General features: G+C 40.1%; 2 protein-coding genes across 29 annotated transcripts in view; both read right to left on the bottom strand.

The window, feature by feature from the left end:
* The window catches only part of usp6nl (USP6 N-terminal like), a 78,893-nt gene extending 65,991 nt beyond the window's left edge, over positions 1-12,902 (bottom strand). The window contains exons 1-4 of one of the 2 annotated variants that reach the window (XM_018694904.2): positions 12,751-12,902; positions 11,048-11,192; positions 9,405-9,706; positions 2,053-2,159 (exon numbers count right to left, since the gene is read on the bottom strand). In XM_018694904.2, the coding sequence (XP_018550420.1) occupies positions 2,053-2,056 (4 nt within the window). In that variant the 5' untranslated portion in view covers positions 2,057-2,159; positions 9,405-9,706; positions 11,048-11,192; positions 12,751-12,902. Of the gene's footprint in view, positions 1-2,052; positions 2,160-9,404; positions 9,722-11,047; positions 11,193-12,750 lie in introns of those variants that run through there. The other variant, XM_018694905.2, reaches the window with a different exon arrangement.
* Positions 12,903-19,321: 6,419 nt separating this feature from the next.
* Positions 19,322-27,541, bottom strand: part of celf2 (cugbp, Elav-like family member 2) — a 190,934-nt gene continuing 182,714 nt past the window's right edge. For 26 of the 27 annotated variants that reach the window (XM_018694928.2, XM_018694925.2, XM_018694927.2 and 23 more), the window contains one exon: positions 19,322-26,315. In XM_018694928.2, coding sequence (XP_018550444.1) covers positions 26,188-26,315 — 128 coding nt within the window. In that variant the 3' untranslated portion in view covers positions 19,322-26,187. The remainder of the gene's footprint in view (positions 26,316-27,541) is intronic. The other variant, XM_018694907.2, reaches the window with a different exon arrangement.

Genomic DNA, 27,541 nt, shown 5'->3' with positions numbered 1-27,541 from the left:
TAATAATAATTCCACTGAGTTCCACTTAATAAGGTTTACAGACTTCACAGTAGGGAAGAAGAGAGCACCTGTATCAAATCAGCACTCAGTATCAGTGAGTACCCTGAGTTAAGGTACTGGAAATGATCATTTCTTCTGCACAAAGCAGATAAAACGAGTTAATAATCCACTGAATGGACCAAATATATTTGTTAAAGAGATTCTTCTGACATCAGATCAGTCGATAAAATTGACTCCCTAAAAATTGGCTCCCTGTGTTTATGACATTCATTAATTAAGGGTTCAACAACAAAATAAGAATTCAAATCCTTATCTGATGCAGCCTGGGAGATAAAAGAAAACACTCCTTTACTATCACCACTTTTCAAGTCGTATTTGCCCGACTCTCCTCCTCTCAGGTGCCAAACCTCACCCGAGGAGAGTCGCTCTCTCTGCTGCTGTGAGGAGCATTTATGTAAAATCCACCTATGTCTTAAAGACTTAAAGCCATCACTTTAACAGCTTGATGAAGCCAGCAATGTTACACATATTTTCTATCTAAGAAAGGGTATCACATACCATGATAGAAGATTTTATCCCTATAGTTCTCTACTTCTACTGAGGCCTGACAGTTATTCAGTATTATCAGTATTATTAGTTTATTTCACAAATGTTTCCAAACTAAAGAGTTCAAGCTTTAAAAATGAATGTTGAGCTGCATAACAGCAGCCTCATGTTCAGCAGAACACAGGACACACCCCTCGATCAGCTCTTCTGGTGCAGTGTGTGTGCGTGTGTGACGTTACACACATGTATGAACTAGACATTAACAGAATATACTGCAGTCTGGCCTCGCTGGATGACTCACACTGAGCCGACATGTGAGGCCGCGCCATTACAGTCACACTGACATACAGCAGCACAGGAAACAAGCAGATAGCACACACACACACACACACACACACACACACACACACACAGATATAATGTAGATGGAGCTGATTGAGCCACATCCCCGCTACATTTGCCCTCCCATCATGCTTTGCAGTGTGACTGATGAATGATGAGGTTGTGAGGGCTGCAGCACTTCTCCTCTGCGCCATATGTTTCTGCCATCAGGGAGGAGGAGGAGGAGGAGGAGAGAGGAGCAGGTTGGAGGTGCAAAGGAAGGCAGATCCAGTACATTCACAATGACGTTAAATCTTAAAGGCTTAAAGAAAAGGGTGCAACGTTCAAAATTCATCATTCAACATTTCAGCCCAATAAAACAGTTCTCCTCTCAGCAGCCTGAGGCCCAGTTCAGACACAAATTCAGCCCGAATGACACAATGTCCTGGTCGACACATTACAGTGTGACTGGGCCCAGATATGAAATCCACCACAGCATAACGCCCAAACTACTGTGATGAAAAAGTTCCTTAAGCTGCAGTTCCTTGAAAAACTGAATTTCATACACACACTCATTCACAGAAGCAATTTCAGTATCTTGCCAAAGGACACTTAGTCATGTGGACTGGAGGAGCTGGGGATCGAACCACCTGGTGGACAACCCCCTCTACCTCCTGAGCCACACCCCTCTCTAATAAAGATGACAGACATCAGACGGGCAGACAGAAAAAGCCACACTATGACACAAAAATGTACAGTATTCCTGATTCCAGTGATTTCCATCACAACAACAACAAAGCAGCCCAAGTAGAAGACAGCACACATGAGCGGGTAGTTTTCAATAAATAAACATACAGACCGGTGACAAATTAAAGGAAAGACCAATAGTAAGTATCTTAGTAAGGTGTTGGGCCACAATTAGTCATCAGAACAGCTTGAATGTGCAGCTTGACATTAATTCTAAAAATCTACTGGAGGGATGGAGCACCATTCTTTCAGAAGATATTCCCTCATTTGGTGTTTTGATGATGGCAGGAGAGAGACATCATTGTCATACTCACTGAACCATTTAGTGACCATTTAGTGAGTCAAGGGCACTGTCATCCTGTTTCTCCACTCATTTTTCTGAGTTTTTCCTTTAATTTGTTGCCTGTCTGTAGGTTAAAAAAATTATCAGGAACTTACTCATGGTGGGAGTCCAGGGGTGGGGGGCAGGGTGAGGCCCAGGTAGGGCGGGGCTTTGGACAGGTGAGGTTATTCTCCACTGGGTCTTTCCTAGAGGCACTCATGACCTGGGGAAGAAAAACAATAGAGCATGAGATCACTTCCGTACACCTAATAACAAGAACTACACCACAATGTTCAAACTGACTGTTTATGCCACTGAAATTCTTGGACAGAAATGGCAGGGCACAGGGCGGGTGAATGAGCAGCCTTGGCTTTGTATGTGTGTGTGGGTGTGCATGAGCATCCATCCGTCCAAATCAGCCCGGTCACTGGACTAAATAACAGCAATCTGATGATAGTATGCAGTAATAATGGGTAATTTGATCACTCTGCAGATGTTTGCAGCAGGAGAAGGGGAGGGTGAGGGGTGGGGGACAGGAAGGCAGAAAGGAGGAAAATGATGCAGGTGATATAGAAATTAAGTTCCCCCCTGTGTTGCCATGAGCACGACTTCTGCAGATGCTGGAGGATCCAATAACTGTCGGGGCAAAAACCAGCACAAGTCAGCAGAAAGCTTCAGAAGCAGAGGGAATAACAAATAAGCAGCAGAGCAGCAAACTGTGCACAGATTCATTCATACTGAAGATGGAAAGAGAGCTGATACTGCCATCTGGCCATTGTTACGTCTATCATTGTCATCCACATTGAATTTACTATTGGTTTAGATAGTTTGAAAGCTATTAGGCAGACTGAGTGCAGCAGCAGTCTTTGAAGTGGTCAGACATATTGTAGTAAAGCCTATTACAGCTTCCCAGAATACTAGATGATGTCTTCATCTTATTTTATCTAACCAGCAGTCAGCAGTACAAAACTGGTTACAAGTATGTCAAAAACAACCTATTTTTTAAAAAAATGTTGAAATTACATCTACTCCTACTCCCTTATCGAAAACCCAAAGAATCTGTGAATCTGCAAATGTAGTTAGTTTTGAAAGTTAAATGCTAGACACAAGCAGTCAACTGTCCGGGTATATGACACCGACAGGTTTCCCCATCATGCTTCTTGAAAGAGCACACTGGATTGTGACTGGCTTTCAAACTATGGTGAGACTTTGAGAACATTCTTCTAGAGTGAAACTGAACATTCGTCATTCTACACAGTGAAGATCAAACATTCAAGAGAGCGATTGATAACCAAAATATATTCTTGAATGAAAGGAGATTTTAAAGCAACATTGTGCCTCTATTTAACTTTAAAATTAAATAGAAATTAAATAAAAACAGTTTCAGAATCACTGTGATGGTTCACTGACTTGTAACAGGGAGAATGGAGCCTCTGTCATTCCTACTCTGCTCTGAATACCTGTTGCTCTGTGTAACTGGTGAGCAGGTACGATCTCCCTCTAACTGAGTGACAGTCACCTAATCAGGTCCAGCAAGTTCAAGAGTAATGCTGAACTGTAGATCAGTTAAAAAGACTCAGAAGTCATTAAAAACCAGCGCTCATCTCTGATATCCAGCCAGGAAACTTTGAAAATATCAAGAATTATACAAAGAGTTTGGTGTGTTTGTTATTTGAGAATTTTTCAGTGTTGCAAGTCCAGGCCACTTAAAACCACTGAGCCAAGTACAGCCAAAAAACAAATACACAAATATCAGTGTTCATGCAAAACAGCATCAGTTTTAGTGGGAAATTTGTTTGTAATCAGTCCCAAGTGTTTCCAAGAGCAACAAAACATTATCTAGCACAGGAAAAACATTCAAGAGTTTGTATAACCAAAGTACAAAGGCCTGAGATTCTTCCTTCAGCCACTTCAGGAAGATGGAAGACATGTAAGAGTGAGAGGCAGGAAGTGAGATTTCAGAGGGTTTGAAGCGCACAGTCTTAGCGTCGAGGCTGTGACCTGGGATTAGAGCCACCATATGTCCACCTCTGCCCCGGGCTGGGACACCAGCCAGTCATCATGACTGAAACTGAGCGAGCCATACAGCCAATCAAACGCACTGTCTGTGCTGCTGGGGTCAGTTCAGAGAGACTGACTTGAATTCTGGGGTCAGAGGGTCGGGTTTAAATGAGGGGTTACGGCTGTGTCTGAGGATCTCATAGACCAAAATCATATGTGCTTTAGTTTAGGATACAGTTGGACAGTTGGAGGTTTGGACTCTTCAGGCATCCTCTAGTTGACCATTAGGCAGACTTTATTCTGAACTGACTCCTATTTCTCCACAGACTCCACACAGTACTGCATTAATAACATGCAGAATTTAATTACAAATATTATGATCTTCTTCTTCAGTGTAATAAAGCTGGTTATTTTAGAATATTTTGGCACCAGGATACTCTAACTGTAGCAAAAAATGAGCTTCAGTCTAAAATCAAACCTGTATCTGTCAAGCCACAGCGCTGTTTAAGAAACAAGACCTCTTTTGTTCTGCTGTTGTAAACTCAGCAGGCCAGCTGCTGTGAGGGATGTGTAACCGCTGTTATGGCGTGTTAAAGAGTAACCATGCAACCTCAGACTGGTTAGACCTCTCTGAAGTGAATTAACTGCCCACTGACACGAAAACAGCCTGAGCTGACATCCGAGTATCACAACAGAAAATAAGCAGCTGGTGGCAGATTTATCCAAAATTATCTCTATCGGCCTCTATAAGCCCATATTGGCCAAACACCGGTGTGTTTGTTGGACATGAGGTTAGTTACATTTGATGCAGGGTCAGGAGCCAATGCATTTTACTCTCCCTCACACACATACACACAGGCCAGAGGGCAGCTCAGCATCTGGTGGTGTGTTGTGTGTGTTGCTCCTCTGAAGCCGGGCATTAAAAGAGAAAGCTGTGGACGGAGCCAGCAGGGATCAGCGGCCAATAAAGACGGGCAGCAGTAGCAGCTCAGTGCCAAAGCCTGGACAGCAGTGAGGGAATGCAGAAACTCTGAGTGTTTGTGTGTGTGTGTGTGTGTGTCTGTGTGTATTACATCTGGTATGTGGGTGGGCTGCCTGCCTTGTGAAGTCAGTCAAATTCTGCTGCACCGCATTGAAATTCTTATCAAATTTCAGCTGATCTGCATGATCAAGGAAACAGTAGCCTCTGCAAAACAAACACCTCAGATTTTTGTTGACTTTTTAAAGGAACAGTTCCACATTTGTGGAAATATGCTAATTTACTTTCTTGCACACATGTAGGAGGGGTATCAATCTGTTCAATAAACTCTAAGCAAGAAAGTGAATAAACACATTGGCTGAATGTTGAACTATCCTTTTAAGACTACTTGGAAATAGTTTTAAGGCAATATTACATAGTTTACCTTAAAGTAACAACTTCAGAATCATTGTGATGGTGGAGAATGGAGCCTCTGTCATTCCCACTCTGCTCCCTGAACACCTGTTCTTACTCTGTGTAACTGTGGTGAGCAGGTACGATTTCCCTCTAACTGAGTGACAGTCATTTTTCTGTCTTGTTCAGGGACTGAGAGTTACTTTAAGGAGACACATTCAGGGTCAGGAATAAAACTGCAAAGACAACACAAAGAGACATACTGTATGGAGCTGAGAGGGAGAACTACTGTAGTAAAGTCTCTGTTGCTATGATACAGACATTCGGTTGGACAAAACCTGCATTCGAGTTTGGGGAGTCACCTAACACCGTGCAGCCTGGCAAATAAACTGGTCTTTCTACAAGAAAACACATATTCTCTCTCTCTCTCTCTCCTCTCTCTCTCTCTCTCTCACACACACTCACACTCCACTAGCTCATTCAATTGTTTCTGAAGAGGGGGCTGAGCAGATGCTGTGACAGAGATAGAGAGCGAACAGAAGAAGGAGATGAACTAATTTGTGGTTGTTGACCCTGACGACGGCAGGGCTTTTCCATTTCCTCTCTGTCACTGAGCCACAGATCCAACAGCTGCCTCCAACTCAAGAACTGGGGAACTTTTTTTTTTTGATCAGTCAGAGATTTTATGTTCTTCTCCAAACCCTAGCAGCTAATTCTTATGATAATTTTGACCAAATTTGACACTATTAGTGCTGAAATAATTAGTGGGTTAGTCAAATAGTTAACTGACAGACATTTTTAAGTCATTAATTAAGCACAAAATGCCAAACAATGCTATTTTCAGCCAATCAAGAGTGAAGATTTGTTGTCTTCCTGTCTCTAAAAGTGTAAATTAAAAATCTTTTGATTTGAGACAAAATACAGAATGTAAAGCAAAGTATGTGAATAAAAGCAAAGGTTAGTTGCAGCTATAGACACCTATAGTTTGGCAGGGTCAGTAAAAGCATCTTGGGATGGTAAATGTCACATTAGGAGGTCTGATTGTGAAAAAATATTTGGGAGGACACAGTTCACTATTATTAGTAGGGTGCAAATGTGCCTCACATTAAGTGTAGGTCTTGAAAATGCCACAGGCACAACAACTATGTATAAAAGTCAGCAGAGGGTTTTGTGTAAAAAGGTCAAGTGCTGACAATAGTGTACTGGCAGCAGGGTGGCATGAAGACAGACCTTTCACCTAAAATGCTGCAGCATCGAGCTTCTGCCCTCCCGAAGCAAGACACTGAAAGCCTCACAGCTGTGTAGATGATGCTCTGTGATCTCTGTGACAGACAGCAACAATCTAAAACAGCAAGACAAGCAATGATGAGCAGAGGGGGGCTGTCACAGTCGTTCCTGTACAGCCGGGTCTGAGTAAAAAAAATGTTTTTACTCTCTAATTCTTCTCTCAAGAATCAGGTCCTTTCCATTTGCAAATTTACACTTTGAAGTGCTTCAAATTATCAGTCTTAATTTGAACTGCAGGAGGAGGGCTGTCAGAGAAATGCCATGATATTAAGTTGGATTAATGTCATGTTTAATATACAAAATGAGGCTTCATGTTTAATGCTGGAAGCCTAATGGCTGCTGGTGTCTATAGTTATTGTCACTGATAGTAGCGTGGTAGCATTGGTGGGACAGGACTTGCCTTTCCCAGGAATGTTGCTCCTACTTGCTGTTTTCTATCTCTACTTTGCATCAGAGCTGGGAAAGGGCTGATCCCAGAAAAGCAACTCAGCAGCAGTGCCACAGTGGCTCCAAATAAAAGCTGATAAAGCGAATAGTCTGACCCTGACACATCCTGACATGCTGCTCATTTCAGTCGCAGCCTGACACTCGGTGTAAACTGAGACTTTAACCACGATTTTATGACCACTACAGTGATATGAGGACAAAGGCCTGCAAGGGGAGAAATGTATTTCTCTTATTAAACGGTTGGTGTTTGTCTGGTTGTTTTTCTTGCTACTGGAGGTCAAAGTTTACCCTCCTCTTACCCTAACACTCCAGTCCAACATGTGCACTACATAGTATTCACACAAGGTTTTGGGTCTGCAGCTAACACAGTCACAGCAGTAGGCTACATACTACTACAAATGCCCTGTGTTTTCAAACTGCAAAGCTCCTGACTGCGTTAAGCCGCATTATCCTGAAGCGGGATAGGAAGGATTGAAAAACACACCATTGTCAAGTACGCAACATTAAAACATACGATTTCCTACCACTGTTTTCGAAATAAAACTCCCATTATTTATCTAACAGGGCTTCTATGAACTGCTATTGACTGGAATGTTCTGAATGTAAATGGCTTTGAGCGGGTGAAAAAGTTTTCAGATATACACTGTTTTCAAGCCTTAAAGGTCTCCTTATCTGGAGATGCAAGGTTCATGGTGTAAGTGTATACTAGACTCTAGTAATGACATTTCTGACGTGCCATTTTACTGTAAGTTTAATATTTACGCTCGCTATGATCACTGATGAAAATATCAAGATTGCTCCATAAAGTTAATGGTTTGATCACAGTACTTTTATTCCCGAAACTGACACGTTTCACACTTTTATTTTGAAAATAGATTCGTATTATATCCGTTTTTGCCGTGGCTCTGCATGTCTTAACGCACCTTGCTACAAGGTAACTCTATCCCCTCACTCCTGAGGCAGGAAATAACACACGGTGATTAACTTCATTAAATACAAGTAGTGAAAAAAAAATCCCGCACCCACGCGTCCCTGTTCACATGTGCATATTTTCTTGTTTTAAAATGTAAACAACGGAGATCCTCGATTCATTTATTTAAACGCTACAAACACAGCTGCAGCTCCGAGCTCATCAAAGTGATTGTCAGGCCGTCACAGCCAATCAGGAACCTAGGACCCCGCAGTTACAGCCAATGGGAGACCATGATTGGTGCTCCGGCCGCATTGATTCCGTTGCGGGAGGTTGCCCGGGGGGGTTTCGGCCGCGTCAACGTTGCAACAATTCGCCGAAATACGACCGGCATTACAGCGTTTCACCATTCAAAATAAAATGCCGACTTTGTATGCGGGCTTAAGATTCACATACATACACTGAAAACATTGATGAAACACTTGTTAACATATACTGCGTTACAATGTTTTGCTTCGTTTGTTTCTCTTTATCTAGTTACTAATGAAATCAATTAAAATTTAAACAAGAAAGTGAAAACTTCAGCTGATGTCAAGGAGGCAAATACACCCAGTTTATTATGTTCACCTCGGTAAAACTAATGCTGTTTAATACAACAATCCTGCTCTACATCCTACATTCATGAAAATTAAGATGTTCAGTTCGTATTAAAACTTTTACAAACTGTAGTATGTGGTGCTGCTAAAGTGTACTGCACTGCACAGAGAGGTGAGTGTTTCTATTATTTAGTCTGCCTTCACTGATATTTAAATAGGGTGGACAAAACAGTAGAAACACCTGCTAGTGAAATAGAGTTTAACAACACTGCAAACTGCATCCTTCAAATACTAATAAAGTTAAATCAACACCTCTCTAGAACAATTTCGACGAAACTAGAATTATAATACTTATTTTGGGTTTAAAGTAGGTCTACATAATAAACGGAATGTCTTTTTGCTGGAGAACCAGATTGGCCATGGATAGAGCATATAAATGAGCCTCATGATGTACATATATAGATCTATGCTTGTAAATGGACTTTTGTTTTGTAGGATGATACCGGAAGTGTCTTTGTTCTACTCTGTTAGCTCAACAGTGGTGGGTTTGGCTAGGTAGGCCTCAGTGAATACAAATAAGCACAAAGTTTACAATAATAAAACACAATGTACCCTCTTTCACAAACGTAAAACAACCGCAACAATTTCACAAAGACGCCCAACAAAGTCCAAAAAGCAGCGGCGCCATGTTTCATTTCACTTTGAAAAGCTATCGTTAATGGGCTACCGTCATTCAGCCCCGCGGTAACGCTACCGTTTCCACTGACAGATGCATTTCAGGAGCTCGACAAGTTCCCATCTGCTCCAACATTAACCGACAACACCGGGGCTCAAACAAATTCAGCAAACGCTCACCTTGCTCTCAACTCGACGAGTCCTCCTCGATCACATCGCTGCGGGTATTCCAGCGGCCAAAGTGGAGCAGAAAATGTCCATGGTCCCGTACCAGGAAGTCCAGCGCACTTCTCAAACTCCGTGTGGGAAGCGGTGCAGGATCTCAGCCAGGTAGCAATGCGCCGCCCGCCGGGCTGGTCTGATCTCACCGGCTGGATGCTGCCGCCGCTGCAGCTCAGCTCAGCCTGCGACATTCCTCACACACACACTCAATGACCCTCAGTTAACCCGGGGCAGTGTGTGCGTTACTGTTACACTCTGTGCTGTGGTGGACAAGAAAAGATTTAAAAAAATGTATGATGATAATTATAATTAAACAAAATAATAAACAGTTTTTTATGTGTCCTTTTTTTTCAACTTCAGACTGACTTTTGTTTGACATGTTTTTAACTTTAAAGTCTCTGTCAGTGAAATGAAATAATTCATATGGAAACAGATCACACATGGACACAATTTACAGCAACACGTTACCCAAGGATCTAAACCACAGCCTTGCACCATAAAACAATTTAACTGTGGTGTTTAAACAATTTCTACTAAGTCAGCGGTGCCTAATATATATATATAAAATGATTTAATCACATCAGTTTTCTTCCATTTATAATCATATCATATGCACTGAAAATTAAGTTAATCCAAGAATAGGTGGATGTATATTCTCTAATTTTAGTTAACACAAAATAAACAAGAACATAAATGAATGATTAAATACAGACAGAAGAAAAGAGTAAACCTATATATATAGTTTATATTAGTTTTACTGACACATAACTCACACTCACAGTTTGATGTCTGTTCTGCCATGAAAATGAATGAATAAAGAACCAGAAGGGAGGATATATTCTCTCTCAAATAAACAAACAAACCATGTTTGTTACTTGTACTTTGAAGGTTCTTTACTGAAGTAAAAGTATCAGAACCACAGTTTGAAAATATTTCAACACAAGCAAAACATCCGCACTCAAAATCTTGCACATCTAGCTATGTAAATGAGTAGGCTATTATTAAAATGTACTTATTTATCATCCAAATAATAAGATCATTAGATAAGATGGTAACATATTTTGTGTGTAAAACCTTAATCTTCACAGTAGCTTTCAAATAAATGTAGTGGAGTAAGATTACAATATTTCCCTCTAAAAAGCACTGGAGTATAAATAGTAAAAATAAATCTAAATACTTCAGTGTTAGTTAAATAAATAAAAGATTTATTAAAACTAATAGAAACTAATGTGTCTGAATTCAATCTAAGCTGCAGAGGTGAGGTGAACTCGACATTTGTTGCTTCCAGTTTCATTTGTTTTCTAATCTCTGCAGCATCACAAACACAACTCATTTCACACACTTCACACACTGTGCTTGGAAACGTTTCTGTCATGTTTCACATCACAGAGGATTCACTATCTCTGTTGTTTACATAACAACAACATAAAGTTATTCACTGATAAACAACAGATAATACAGTGATCTGATTCAGCTGCCTTGTAAATACACCTCCTCTCCAGTAGTATAACATGTACTCCTGTCACAGTTTGCCTTTGGAAATGACATAATAATTATATCAGCACACCACAACATGCCTGTCTGTCAGTGTGTTTACTGACCTCTGGTATTCCTGGTTCTGTAAGTTCACACTGACCTCTACAGGCAGGAAGTGTGTGAAGGTGCTGTGCTGGGCCACGGTGCACTGTACTGCTGCTGGACAATCAGAGGGAGTGGAGACTCACTGCAGGATCAGATCAGATGTGACTGTCATGAAAGAAAAGGAGAGTGGCATTTAGTTTTAGTTTTTAGAATTCAAGCAAGTTTGATATGAAGGAAATATGAAAAGAAAAAAGTTCACAACAGAGACTTCATGCAACTTAGACACAAAGCAAAGGCACAGCGATTACAGCTGGGCTTTTACTGGCAGATATTTGTTTAAAACAGGTTTTTACAAATTCATAAATGTAGCTCCCAGCAGCCTGCAGCTGCTTTGTAAGGCAGACATGATGGAAAAGAAATGTTTTGCTTTTTTGTTTTTGTTTTATGTCAAAGTCTTAGAAAGCCTTTAAAGAGGCTAAAGCTGGATTTTATTAAAGTTGGTTATGAAAGTGAAAGACGAGAGGAGCTGTGGTGATCACAGGCTGTTAGTGGCATATTTCCGTGTAAAAGGGACTTGAAAATGTTTTAAATGAGGTTTTCTGCCACCAGTGGGTTATGTGCAACCTGGATATAATGGGACAATAGAGGAAAGGAAAAGCAGGCTGATCAAGACAGCGGCGAGTAGAAAAAAGAGGTGGAGTCATCCGGAGCAGGCTAAGTGATGCAACAGGTTGTGGCTGTAGATTTAAAGCAGGATGATCAGGACAGGGCTGCAGATTTCTGTTTAAAAACTTCTCTAATCTGTCTTTATTTTATCTGCAGTATTCATGCAGCTTCTACAGGAGAGGAAATGAAAGTTGGGCTGATGGTGACAGGACCGTCAGCAGCAGATTTCTGTTCAAAAAGGTCTTTAAAAGTCTTAAATCTGTCTGGGAACATCCTGCAGATCCCCTGGCTTTCCTCTCTCCAACACAAAGCTGCAGAGCGGCGTGCTGAACGTGCTCAGTGCGGTGCAGCTTAGTTCAGCCAGGCTCAGTCTGCTGTTTTGTGTTACACGTGTTACAGTAAGCACTGAGGCCCTGGAGGAGCCTTAAACACACACACCCAGAGTGTATAATGAGAGCTGTGTATAGGGCTGCACTATTTACCTTAGAGAGTGTACTGTTTATAGAGAGCAGCTGACCCCCCCACATACACATTACTGACTGCACAATGCTGTCTGGTGACTGGGACGACACCTGAAGCTTTCAAATACAACACACAGTCATGTGGTCCTGAACTGAGGAGGGGCAACTGAGACCTCTAGTCTGTCATCAAACAACCTGCAGAGGAAATAAAAAAATACACACCTGTCTCCTTAAAATAAGCCTGTTTTCATGTTGACAACTGTGACAAGGAAGGGAGAGGGCACGAGTTGGCAGTTTAAAGTGAACAATTTATTTACAAAAAGTAAATTAATCAACCTAACCAAACAACACATGAGCAACCAAAACTCCAGACTGAGGGTTAATATCAGAAGGAGCACACACTGGGCCCAACACCCAACACCTGCAGCAAGAAAGAAGTACAAAGAAAACACACATGGGACACCTAGTGTCCAAGTGGAGGAGTTGTCACAATGTGCACCTACATCAACTCTTGTTCTGTGGTGTTTGAATGCACTTCACCATATGGAGTTTTCATAGAAGCAGAGTGTGTGCTGTGTACATCCAGAGTTACTCACCAAAACACACTGTGTGAATCCTTGAGGCCCGACAAACACGATCATTGGGTTTCCTTCGTCATGAAACATTTTCACAGCTGATCTTGAGACATTTGAAATCCTGATTTGTTTACAGCCATGTTTGCTAACCTGCAGGCTTCGTCTTCTTCTTTGCATTTGTGGTGCATTACTGAGTTTATCTACGCATGACCGCCACCAACTGTCGATCAGGGGAATAGCATGAAATTGGCAGCAGTAATGTGCAATGTTGCATTGCCAGCACACTGCTGCTAGTGGTCAAAGACTCCATGGTGTACCTTTATGGTAAGAAACTCTGGGAGACAAAAACATATACCAAACTAGAATGGCACTCAGTAGCCAAGACTGAATCTAAAAAGAGTTGAATATGCCTTTTAAATACAACCAGGTTCTACTTTTTAAATAATAGAATATAAACTGTAAATCCCAGGTTTCTAAAATGTCCAAACTCCCCCCAAAAATGCAGTGTTATGACCTCAGGTGTAGATGCAAACAAAACTAGTGGAATTTATAAGAAGAAATAAATGTCTTTTTTGGCTCTAAAACACCTGCAAAGATTCCCTAAGATGTATAGAAAGAGAACAAAGTGACAAACAGGCCTCTAAAAAGGCTGATAAATTGAATTAAGTTTGGTTTACCAACATCTGAGGTATTCTACGAGTATCGACTTTCTCCAGCAATGTCAGAGTCAATCCAAGTCAGGGATTGATTTATTCATTTGCTGCATGTTGTGTTCATTTATTGAACACGTCCATCAGTTGTCAAGGACGCACGCTGCTGTGAGTCAGAAGGTAAATCTGAGGACGAGCAAACAGTAGAACACACAAACCAGCGCCCAGTTTGAAAGGGTGTGTGGTCTGATCAGTCAGTAAGCCTCAGCGTGTTGTGGGTTTACAGTCGAGCAGCAGGGAGCAGCATCACAGCCGGCAGCTAATCAGGCAGCGGCGATGTAATATGTTTTACGGTCCAGAATCTGACAGCGCTGCAGACCTGTACCACTTACCTTGTTAGTGCCAGGCGTTACAGCCTATTTGTTATCCTAATGTGTCACATGACCATGTTAAGGGGGCAATGAGAGGGACGGGATTCTGGCTTCGCCCTGCTGTGAGTGTTGATTTCACGGTCTATTAAGCTGGTGATTGTGGCGCTGCTGTCTGCAACAAATTCGACATCCGTTCCACCTACGAGTGCTCAACACAACTGCACACTGTGCTGACACTTAGACAAACACACAAACAGGAACATGGTGGTCGTTAGAGGCAGAGAGGACAGTTTACATAAGCTGAGTATTCCTTGACTGGAAATGATCTTAGCCACTATGTTACAGTTAAGGGATTTAATTATTGTATACAACAGTATGATGAAAGTGGTAGTCACTCATGTTGCCACGAGGATGCTGTTGTGTCTTCTTGTTCTTTGTCAGCATAAATGCACATGCAGATTGGTGCTGGCAGCATCAAGACCGTCCTGAAGAAGGACTGCTGCTCAGATGGCGTATTCTAACCTCTTATATTGTAAACACAATGACTGAAGCTCTTGGTAAGGAACCATCACCACCACCTGCTCCCTGCAAGAAACCAGCAGCAGTGAAAACTTACAAACAGCCCCTTTGAACTGGCTGAAATTCTACCAGCACTGAACCCTTATCAGTTGGATGCTTGGAGATATTTTCATAAAGTTATGAACAGACGTGAACACAACTTTGTTGAAAAGCTGGAAGAAGATACAAACTTTAAGGCTTTATAAAATGGTGGTGCACTTGAAAAGGTATTTACTTAACAGTCCTGATGCACAGGAACTACAATTGTATCATCTCCTTGTTGTTTTTATTTTCTTTTTATAATTTGACTTGAAATCATTGTAAATGAAGATTCCCCTAAATGATTCTCTCGAAGTATAAATATAGGATGATGATGATGGTGGTGGTGGTGGTGGTAATAAAATGCCAACTGAAAAGTCTAAAGGGGCATTGTCATAAGTGTAGCTCCACCAAAACACACACACACACACACTCACACGTCTCTGACAGAGATCAAAGCTCCAAAGACTGTTCTGAGATCCAGCATGCCCAATCATCAATGAGGAAAAACAGGTCTAATGAAGGGCAGGGTGTGCTGTGCTAATCTCATCAAAGAAGTTGCTGTTTAAAACACACACATAATCATTATCCTCATATGAGCAACGCTTTCACACAGCATCAGCAGAGCAGCACCTCACCGAGCGCTCCGGCCTGAAATTCCTGGTTTTAATGAGCTGGACCTGAGGCTTCTTAAGTCACTGCTTCAGGAGTTACCTTCTTCTGTCAACACAAGATGGCAGCATCGTATCACCTAATTCTGCTAATATTAAACTGAACTGTATGCATGAAGTCCTTCAGTAACTGTGTTTTATATACTGCTTTGGTTACTCCGTGTTCTGCCAACAAGCTTAAGCATTGCATAAGCATAACAATCCGGTGAATATTTTGTCTAACAAAGGGGAATGAGTCACTTCATTTCTTCAAAGGGATGCATGAGAAATGGTGGGAAAATGTGAGAAAAAAAAGACAGGAGAAGAAAAAACTCTCCCAGGCCTTCCTTTGATCAACACTATAATTTAATTACCTGCACACCAAAGACAGCCTTTATTTGGAATTTCAGTCTCAGTCGTCTTATTTCCTCCATGGCACTGTGAATCTAAAAGTTAAAAAAACATAGTTTTGCTGTTGCTCCTTGAAAGTTGAGGCAGATGTTAAACATCACTCAGTCAGTTCTAAACAACATATAAACTCAAAGTACAGAGCTGATGTACTTACACTGGCACAGTGATCCTTCAGGTTTTGAATTGTTCGTCCACATAATACTTTCTAAAGATGAATGGGTGTTAAATATAAAGATGAACTGAGATAAATCTTTTTGTTGTTGATCTAAAATGGTACACATGATCATGTAAGTAACATTTGTTTTCCATAGATAAATGGAATAAATGTAATGTTCAGGATAATGATTTGAAAAATTTAAACTGACTTTTTGTTTCAGTATTTATCTACACTCCACATGATGGCGTAATTCATGATTAATTTGGGATTTGTGTAACCAGGACCAATGTCATACTGACATCAGGAAACTTGGGAGTTATGGGATGTAAACTCTTTTTCACATTTGTAGATGGATGGATGGCTGCATGTTCTGTGTGCCACTAGACTGAGCAGAGATTGTAAGAACATAGTGAAATCCATTTTCCTCTCCTGAATGAAGTCCGTCCTCGTGTGTAAAGTGGAATCAGACATGAAAAAAGCACAAGTCCAGGATCTGACCTTGGTGCCCTCAGAGTTAGCTATGGCCCTGAAAGCTGATGTGTAGGCTGTGTGTGTGTATCTGTGTGTGTATGTGTTCTCAACCCCTGCGGCATGTCTTGTTTCTACCTCTTGTGAAGCTGTGAATAATAGACTAGCTGTGTGGTTTGGTGGTTAAGAGCTTCTCGTGTCTTTAAAAGAAAATTCACAGTGGTAACGTAAAGCCTGCAAAACACAACCAGAACATCACTGTTGTTGCGATAGTTCATTGAGCGTGACTCCTCTATTTTCATCTGCAAACAATGTCTTTGTGTTTGGTCTATTGATCCAGTATCACTGCTGTCTACTCACTATAAATAGTCTTGTATTGATTGTGGGATTTATTCATGTGTTATTCATTCTATACAGCTGAGAGGCTTAATGACGGGTGATTTCAAGCTTTGTCAGGTAGAAGAAAGCGGCGAGTCTGCAGTGTGTGTCAAGGTTAGATATTTAACTAATACTGTGCAATTATTTTTAAAAAATAAAAATTAGAAATATTCACTACTTAATCTTTCAATTATGTTTTCTCAGCTCCTTCTCTTTCAACATTTATTGTTCACTAGACTCAGATCTTCATTTAAAAAGTAGAATTGTCCCAAATGTGGTTTCAAAGTCTTTTCAGTCAAATTTGCTGAATCCTTGACATCTTCTGAGCTTAAAAATTGTTAAATTGAAAGAAACTGAGTGCTGCAAGTGGCAAAGTTTACCTTCAGATGTCCACAACCTGGCAAATCTCTGTTCATTTAGAATATTGTATGGGCCTTACCTTGAATTTCGAAGCATCCTGGGCAAACAGCTGATGTAGCGGTCATCACACACTCACCTTTTTTTTCCCACAGCAGGCCCACCACGTCTTTTAAAGGCTAACCTTCATTTAAACTTTTTGCTTGCACATACACATCAGCATGTAGCCTAAAACCTTCCTTTCCTGGCTGTTTTCACATTTAAAAAATGATTCTATGAAGAGGGAATTAAAAACCCAGTGAGAACAAAAACTAAAAGAGAAAAATATCTGGGAAAACATAAAAATCTTGAGCTGCAGACATTTTCTTGAATTACAGGCTACACATTGACAATAATAGAGGTTTATTGTATGCCTTGCCTGAACCCCACAATCAATATTTAATAACAGACTTGGTGGACTGGTGCAGTGATGAAAGGAAAAGATGCCATAATGTGCCAGAGAGCACGTAATGTACAGCCACTTGGATATTTGTAGCTTGAAGTTATGAAGATTTAAAAAATATTTGGAGCTTTGCAGGTTGCAGCTTTGGTTTAAGGAGAGGGCAACTGCAGATCATCTGATTTGTTGGACCAACACTGAATGTGTGTTCATTTTTTCAAAAAGCAGCCAGTATTTTCCATATCTTCCCATTTTTTGTATCCTACTACAATCACTTCTCTGAGGAAACTGTCAGAGTTGGTTAAAAGTACCACTTTTTGTTTGAACACACATCAAACCCTCCTGGATATCTGTGAATGAAAGGTGAAAACTTTGACCTTTGACTTCTCTTTCCTCTCTCTCTCTCTCTCTCTCTCTCTACTGGGGATGCAGTTGTGACGGTCAGACAGTACGGGAGTGGATCGGACACAGAGAGTGGACATACAGTGGACAGGCCTCGCCCAGGACAGCGGACAGCACAGGAAGGGGGACGGCATGGGCCAATCCCTGATGAGGGAAAAACTCACAGTGGCCAAGAGTCCGCCCTCTTACTGAAAAGCCAATTCCAGAGTAAAACTTTTAGCACCATAGCTGAGAGCCAATTTTGAGTGAACTTTGGAAAAGTCACAATAGATATATATATAGATATATAGATATATATATCCGCTGGATTAAAGTGAGTACAAAGGTTAAAGAAATGAAATCACAATAATCATTTTAAAAAAAAATGCAGCACTTGAAGCTATAATTCAACATTTTGGGAAAGATGCCCATCTGCTTTCTTAGAGGAAAAGAAGCTAAAGCCAACAGCCAGTTAGCTTAGCATTAGGTCTGGAAACAGGAAGAAACAACCAGGTAACAAGGTAGCAAAAATCTGTCTACCAGCACTTCTAAAGCTCTAAGACCAAAGTTTGAAAACAAGAAATTCTGGTTTACATGTTGTTATGATGACTGTTGCTTTACTGTTGGACTGTTTCTTTACTGGGCACACTGACTTTATGGACCACCAGGATCTTAGCAACTAAAAGCCTGTTCCTACCAGCATTTAAGCATCAAAATTTGGTGGCTAAGTAAAGTTATTTCAATGGAACTGCTGTGGCTAGTGGATTTGTGCAAATTTTTTGCATCGATTTCAAACTGGGTGAAGTTTGACCTGCCAATTTGTAGAACTTTTGAGGGTCCAGAGAGCTTGAGAGTCCAAAATAGAGGAAGTTATCAGAGCTACGACTTATACTGAAATACTGACTTAAATGTAACCTCCTCTGTCACAATACAAACTAAAAAAAGCTAACTAGGTAACAAACTTAACTTTGCTTAACTGACAGTTAGCAAAGCTTGCTAGCAAGGAGAGCTTCCCCACCCCCTTCATTAACTTTTCATTTAATGAAATGATGTATTATCTTGAGTACAGAATGCCAAGATGGGCTAAATGGGCCAATACACAGAAAACAAAGTAACTTGGAAAACTATCATGACTGACTAGGGCTAGCTAGCTGGGCTGCTAGCTTGCCAGGCACTTAGTCCGCAAACTAGCCCTTTGAGTACGCCAAGCTTCTAGAGCCACTTATTTTGCAAAGACGCTACTTTCTGGTTGACCAGGCCTCTCAAATCTCAGCAAAAACGCAAATACGCATATTTCCCAAAATGACAAATAATTTCTTTAAGCTAGGGGGGAAAAAACAAATGCATTCAGCTTTTCAACATCAAGCTTAACATGCTTCTTATTTTTTGCTGATTAAATCTGGATTTTCAGAATCTGCCATTTTTGGTTGACGACTTATTTTCTTAACTGTCACGCAGCGACTTGGGCTACACAGTAATATACATACAAACAACTCTATGTATATTTACTATGTTTGGTGAGAACAGCATAGTGAGTTGTCACTGGGGATGGAGTCAACTTTACTATGTTTTAAAAAAACAAAAACACGGATGTGAGGGGGGGAAAGAGAGAATGAGAGAGAGACTATGAAAAGGCAGAGAAAGAGAGAAAACGAGAGAATGGCAGGGAGGAAGTCGTGAAACAGTACAACATCAGACAGCCACTGGAACATAACAACACAGAGAGAGACAAGTATTAGGAAAAATGGTTTAATATAGGAGACAGAAGCAAAAAACTGCATCACACAAGAACATACGTTTACAAAAATAATTCTGACTGCTTCAGCTACACAGTTAGTTCACAGAGAAGGACAGAGAAACCGGAAAAATCTAAACAGCTAAAAGCAAAAAATTTCTAATTAGTTGATCTCTTTATTAAACTAATACATTAATCCACTGAAGGTGACTAAATATATCTATTCCTTCTTTTTCTATAATTGTCTTATCGTGTAGACGGCACAATACAGAAGTCAAATGAAACTTACCGCTGTTGTATAGACAAACTTGCTAGAACTATTTATAAAGCAAAAATGAAAGATCTGACACTCACCTACCCTCTGTTTTTCGGAAAAAATAAAGAAAGAACGAATTAAGAAAGAAAGGTAGAAAGAAAGAACAACACTCAAGTGAGGAAAAAGAAGTGAAAGAAATAAAGCCAAAGATCTTCTAGAAAATCTTATATCAAAAGCCAACTTTCTTGACGCCAGCTAGAAATCATACTCGGGGACCAGTCAGGGTCAGGCCACACCACCAGGCCAGACAGCTTTTTTTCTAAGATTTTTTTGTTGTATCCTTTAATCTCCAGTATAAAAAATTCCACTGGTACAAAATGCATAAGTACAATCAGTTGTAGAAATAGGAAAGCCTGCATTTTTTGTACTTTTTAAATCCCATCCAGTGACAGATTTCGAAGTGTTGTCAAACAAACATACATCACGCTTACAGGATCCACTGAAATGCATTGACTTTGGCTTCTCTCAAGACAATAACTTTGAAACTACTGAAAAACCTTTTTGAGAATTAAAAGAAACAATGAAAACAACAAAAAAGAAAAATAATTGGATAATTTCTACAGACAACAAGCTCTTTTTTACGGCACAGAAAGAGAGAACACACAAAACATTTTTCCTCAAAAAACTTGACATAAGCCATAATGCAAAGAAACGACAAGTTCATTTTTTTTTCCTTTCAGATTTCATTGTTTGATAAATAGCACTTAAGATAATTAAGAAAGAAGGAGAACAAAGAAGTGAACAGTGACAAGATAGAAAGATTACAACGAGCATCGGCGATGACAGCCCCTGAGGTGAGCCGCTCGACAGAAACTCTTGTTTCTACGACCCTCTTGTGCTTCAACATTGAAACAAAGACAAAGATGCTTCACACTAGACTGTGCAACGTCAGGCTGTGTGCAACTCGGTGAGATTTGGCAATTTTACCACATAGTTTTTGGGAACAGTTAAAATGTCTTTAATAACACAGACAGCCGCGTGCTGCCAGTCGACTGGGAACAGCACAGGTTATGTAGCCTCCACACTTGACGAATAAGAGTGATGTGAATTGTGCAAGAGTGAGGTGAAGACGTGAAATGTGCAATCGTAGTTCTTGGATGCCACGGTTTTGACGTTGCAGATGTTACGACGTGAAACCCACACACACACGCTGGTCAGAAGACTGGTCCATTAACACTGATTGGACTGGGACTCCTCCTGTCCAGCGCTCCTACAGGTAGTTATGGCTGTTTGTGGCACTGCTCATGTGTGTACTGCATTTAGGAAAAAAAGTCTGCTTGCCTCCCTCCATGAGATCAGATAAAAGTTTGGTTTTGGGTTTGGTCTTTGAGAGGATAATGAAAGCTGTATTGCCTTCATCTCGGCTGTGGCTGTTGTTTTGCCTGTGTGGACCTGCGGACGTGACCCTTCATCTCCGACCAACAAGCACTTTATTTCCCCTGTCGCTATTCCAATAAGACATCTCTCCACATAGCCCTGTTTCTAATAACCCCGGTTAGCCTGGGAGACAACAACCAGACAGAGAGCGGCATCCTTCAAACAGAGATGCCTCGATTCCTCTCCTCCTTCACTGCTGCGAGGACAAACGGCCATTTCAGCCTTTCTGCTCCAGCCCATTGGACGAAATGGCGGAAGAGCGAAACCCAGACTTGGACAAGTGGGAGGTTAACTGTACACAAAAGTGAACCTGGACTTGGCACAAATCACTGACTGACTGACAACATCTTCTATTCTTATAATACTGATACAACGCTCCCTGGTTAAGGCGACTGGTGAGCTTCTGTAGAAAATAATGCTGCCTTTTTTTTTTGCAGACCGTAAACTAGGCTTTCAGGGAGGGGGGAAAGGGGGCAGTTGAATAGACTGACAACATTGTGCCATGTAAACGGCTTGACTATGAGAATGTCAATAACACACTTTGGCATCTAAACATGATTTTGGCCCATTACACCACAAGACTTACATATAAAGAAGTCTTACAACCACTTAAAAACGTCAAAGGATAAGTTCGGTGACAAAATCAAACGAGTAAAAACTTGCTCCGGACTGTCCCGCCTCTTGCTTTTGACTATCCTGACGACGGCATGTGCTTTTTCCTCAAAAGATCGAGGCTTGTTTGTGAATGAGCGAGTCTTGCCCTGTGCTTACATCATGAAAGCAAGCGCGCTCGTCTTGAGGTGATAACACAAAAGTAATGATCCTCGCCGTCTGAGACAAACGGCGCCAGCTACAACTCCGAAACGTTTTGAACCCAACAAAAGGGATAAGAGGATTTTGGAGAAATAAGGCTTCGCGTACAACTCTCACCTCAATTTTCGGCTGAGGAGCGGGACAGCATGCGAGAAAACAATCAAAACAATATATACTGAAAAGCCTGATGTCTGTGTTTGTGTCTGTGTGTGCGAGATACTAATAGAAAGAGAACAGGAGTGCAAAGATTTGTGGTAAGGCTTTGATGAATAAAACGGCTGTACAATGGCTAAAAATATCAGTGCGTGATTCTCGTGTGTGTTTTAAAGTGTGTGTGTGCGCACGGTGGTGGGCTGTAGCGGTTGCTGTAGAGGCTTTCACACTCAGGGGCTCTCATGCACAACAACAAAGTAAACTGTGAGGTCTGCACGAGAGTGTGTGTGTGTGTGTGTCCGTGTGTGCGTGTATATAGATATATATATGACACATGGGCACTTTTTTTTTTTTTTTTTTTTTTTACATCTTTACAAAGAAAAAAAGCAAACATGACATTTTCAGGCAACAAGACCACAGAATAGCAAGTTAACAAACTCTTTTTTAAATCTATATTTTAAATATGAGGGATCCATACAAAACACTTATAATAAAATACCCATGTTATCAAATAATTTCACAAGAAATACACTGACGCGCTAGGCAGGAAGTACCTTCAGAATTTGGCACTAAACTCCACTGATCTTGTCTTTTTTTCTTTATAAGACATTTTGCTGAACAACAAAACACATCTAAATATTGTTTCCCACGAGAGAAATAAAATAATAATGACATTGATGCTTCACAAGCTGACATTATATATATATAGATATATTTATATTTATATATATTTTTAGGAATTTTATATAGCTAATTAACCAACAAGAAATTTAGCAAATAGGGACTCCTTAAAAAAAGAAGAAAATAAAAGAAAAAAATTAACTATTATAGTAATATGAAAGGCTTTGTCTATTGTTCAAGTAAACTGATTTTTTAGTCTTCTCTTGAAAAACATGAGACATTTAAGACTGTTAGACTTGTGATGAAACCACAACTAAACTCACGAGAAGCACCGACGTTAACGCGGGTTACAGGTATCTTAGTATTTTTTTTCCTCTATACATTTAAACAGTAGAAAATATAGGTCATTTCATCATGTGCATTTAAACCACGGATTGTCTATCTGTGAGTCAGTTCAGCAAAAGGTGACACAAGTAGGTAGCATTTCTCCCCCCCAAACAGGGCAAATGTCTTTTTTATTTTTTACCTTTAAACTACTCTAGAAAAAAGTGGTTCTATATATAGACTTTGAATGAGAAACAGAGCCACTTAAAATGGCCTTATCAAAAAACTTTACACTGCCTGAAAAATGTAAAAACCATTAGAGAGCTCTGAGAGAGTCTAATATTGATCAGACAGTTTTTATTCAAAACTGTTTGGAAGTAGTCTTATTTCTCAGAGAAACTGGCGCGGACTGCTTCTGGCCCACACTCTCGTTTTTTCGTCGGCACCAGAAGCAAGATGACGCGCCAATTCCTGTAGTGAACTTTCAAGTTTACTTTAAATGAAGAAGAAAAAGAAAAAAAAAACTGACATAAAGAAGAAGAAGAAGGAACAAAAAATGCAAGAAAACATACTGAATGGAAATCACTTTGCCACAGGTTGTTGTTTTTTTTCTCCAAAAAGAACATTTGTTTTTCCATAAAAATCTCAGTCTTTTTTGTTTTTTCATATGAATGCAGCTTTATATCTTTTTCACATTGATTCATTTTTCTTACCCACCCCTCCCTTATCGCCTCCCTCCCTCCCTGAAGCCCTCCCCCGGAAAAACAGATCCAAATGAGGTCACATGCAAAAAAAAAAAAAAAAAAAAAAAGAAACAACAAAAAAACACACACAAAAAAAGGGAAAAAAAAAATCGGAAAAATCAAAGTCCAAAAAAGCTAAAAGTTCAAAGTTCAAAGGGTCAGTAGGCGGCGGAGGAGGAGGAGAACCAGGTTATGATCAGGTGAGCTCGGAAAAGACATCAGAAAAAACAATGACGGGGGAGGAGGAGGACGATGACACTTTTTTTTTGGTGGGGGTTTTTTGTTTGTTTTTGTTTAAAGTTTTTTTTTTGGACGCCACGGAGACATGCTAGGCAAACGATGAGCTAACAGGCATGGAGATGGGTTGTTCTAAAAGGGGGAAAGAAAAAACAGGGGAGAGGAGAGAGTTACACACAGAGAGCCAGAGCACCACACCACTACAGCATTTTATAAAATCAGGAGAAACAACAACAAACAACAACAAACAAACAACAACAACAACAACAATGCAAACCAGCAGAACAGCAACACCACTCACTGAGTTCATTGGCAATTTTTTAGCTTTGATTTTGTTTTGTTTTTTGAAATATAAAATAATATTAATGTTATAGGTCTATACTAACAGGCAACGACGACGACTCACACACATACATACACACACACGTACACACACTCACTCATTCATACACACATATACACGAAAAACAGAGAGCACCCAAAGCTTTATCCATCAGATCCCAGATGGACATTGTCATTTGGGAGAAAATAGTTGTAATTTTCTTGGGGGGGAGGGAGGGTAGGGTGGTCTTTTTTCATTTCTTTCTGTTTTAGCTATTATTAAAATTTCTTAAATCTTTGTAAGGGTGGTGGAGGGGGGCAGGGGGTAGGGTGAGGGGCTACGAACAAACAAAAAACGGAAACACTCAAAACGAAAAAACCCAAAACAAAACAAGAAAAAAAAAAGAGTAAAAAACGCGAGGAAAAAGGTAGAAAATTTGACAAGTGAAGAAGTAGTCCCACTACAGATGGAGAGAGGGAGAGAGTGGTAAAAAGAGAGAGAGAAATGGATTTATGGATGAATGGATGAACAGCACAGAGAAGTGTGTGTGTTTAAATGACACAGGGACGGTCAATGGGCGGGGGAGGGGGGGTGCGGTTCAAATGGCAGCGGAGTGTGTTGTGATTGTGGTTTCTGCACTGAAAAAACATGAAAACACCGGAGAACCCAATTTCCACGAGACTTCTCCACAAGGGTCTACTTTAATGATGCTGTATACTTTATAGGAGTCCAATAACTTAACGATAGGCAATAAATAAAATCCTTTTTTTTTCATCTGAGGCAGTAAAAATGTTGTATAAAAATAGAACTGCTTTTTTTACAAATAAAATTTACAGGCCTGTGGCTTTCTGTACTTTGAATTATTTTTTTTTAAATCTTTCAACAAACATCAAGTATTTTCAGTTACACCCTTAACCCATAAACTCTTTTATTAGTAGTAGTATTATTATTATAGTCTTCATCAAATTCTGGATGTTATTTTGAAAATGTTCTACATGCTGTAATATCCATTTCCCAACAAAGACCAATGTGATCTGAGCCAGAGAAGTAGTTACTAATTATTTTTTTCATCTTCTGAGAAATAAAAAACTGTTTTTTTATTTTCACATAAATAATAAGACGTAGCTGGAGAGTGTGTGTTTGTTTTCTTCATCTTGAGGTGGTGGAGTGTAACTGTATGGCAGGCTGATGTCGCCACTGACTATACTGTAAAGAGGCCACTAACATTTTGCAGCCTTTGCTCCCGGGTTGCCAGCAGGCATAGAGGGGTTTTCAGAGAAGCAGCGGCGGCCTGCAACCAACACCGCGGAGGTCAAAGGTCAAATGTGCATATCGGCGTGCGCATCAAAAAAAAAAACACAATGAACCCTTCACCAGGCCTCAGGTTCACATCGAGAGAGAGAGAGAGAAAAAAAAGATTTTAAAAAATCATCATGGCTCCTTTGTCTGTACCTCAGTTCTGGCTGTAACTAGTCCTCAAAAATGTATAAATAATCACTGAGAGAGAAAAAAATTAAATAAGTTTTAAACAGACCTTTTTTTTTAAAAAAAAAAAGCTACCCAAGATAGCTACTTCCTTCCATTGTAAAAAAAAAAAGAAAGAAAGAAAGAAAGAAAGAAAGAAAAATTGCACAAAGTAATGACGGTAATGGAAGCGTTCATGTGTGTCAAAAAAATAAAATTGTAATAAATAATAATACTTGAAAGCTAACATAAAAATCTTCAAAAAAGCAAGAAAAACAAGAAAAAAAAACAAGGCGTGTGTGTCTCCCTCAGGGTGGTTGTAGGTCGTCTCCCCCTCCCTCCCTTCCCTCCCTTCAACCCCCCCAACCCCCCCAGTCCCTGTGTAGAGAGGTCGTGGCTCGGTTTGCTGTTTTTTTGTTCATTTTCATTTTTTTTGTGGGGGGACTTACCCTAGCAGTGCTAACATGGGGAGCAGATAGACCCTAGTGCTAAGATCAGTACGGTTTGCTGTCGTTCTTGGAGCGCTTCAGCTGCACCTTCAGCCGCTTCATGCCGATCTGGAAGCCGTTCATGGCCTGGATGGCTGCCTGTGCCGACACTGGATTGTCGTAGCTAACGAAGCCTGCAAGGAAAACCAGAGAAAAGAGGATAGTTGGTTAGGAAATCAATTAAGAAGAATGTAGCAACATGGCGCTTTTCCAGTTGGCATTTACCTTGCAATAGAGAGTGTTTTAAAATATAAAATTATTGTTAAATACTTCATTAATTAATTGGTAAAATTTTAGAGTTGCATAAGTTAAGCTGGAGTGTTTGGTAGACTTAGCTAGCCTGTTATCCTTTAAGAAGACTGAGTATAACATGCCAACTGACTATCATTTGCAAGCTAGCAGCGTTAGCTACTCTTGGGTGCCATTTTTTTTAAACAAATACATCTTAATAAAATGCCAAATTAGCAGTATTACAAAGGGTTCAACTTGATGAAAAGTAGCTATATACCATCTGTATCTGGTTTCACAAGTTCTGCAACCAAAGGTTTTAATGCAGTTGCTCTTTGTTTTGTGCCATTAGGCAGTGCAACAGATTTTCCTCCAATTCTGGCTCACAATATAAAACAGTCGAAAACCAATAAGCCACTACTTAATTGCTGTTGCTTATTTACAGCAACTATACTGCCTTAAAATTAAGGCATCATAATAAACTGTTGTTAAAATGCTACACAAGGCACCCTCACTATGCTGTCTGTGTCTGGAGATCTGATTTATCTGGATTAAATTTACATCTACAATAAAATACACCTCTGGTACACAATAAGAAAAGATTAAACTTTAATGACTCCCGCGAGGAAAGTGGATTGTATCATCAATATAATGAAAGAATAAAGCTAAAGTAAAATGGAGCAACAGTAAAACAAGTAGAGGAGGTGTAGTGACACTTCCAATGTAAAACATCATGAGTCTCTAAAATAAGCGCACTAAAATCCTGAGACAAATACTATTAATTTAAAAAAAAAAAAAAAACCACGGTATCTGCTTTAAAAATACTAAACCAATATTTTGTCAGACAACTTGACAAAGGTCATTGTGGGTTGAAATGTCAGAATAAAGTTTTTTTTTTTTGAGCAGACAGTGCACACTTCACTTCCTCCTGTAATATTTGCAACCTCTAAAACTGACAGTAAACTCCACGTCTCGCTTGTCACCTCACAATCCATTTTCTGACAAGTATCAGACATATTTGTATGCTGCTCCTTCCTGGATCCACGCTTGATTTATTTCTGTTTTCCTTAGTTGCTACATGAAGAATGGAGATGCATTATATTTAGGTGTTCTTACTGACATGGGCTAATGT

The sequence above is a fragment of the Lates calcarifer genome, linkage group LG18 (assembly GCF_001640805.2).
Source record: "Lates calcarifer isolate ASB-BC8 linkage group LG18, TLL_Latcal_v3, whole genome shotgun sequence".
Lineage (NCBI taxonomy): Eukaryota > Metazoa > Chordata > Actinopteri > Centropomidae > Lates > Lates calcarifer.
This window is presented reverse-complemented; position numbering and strand designations above follow the sequence as displayed.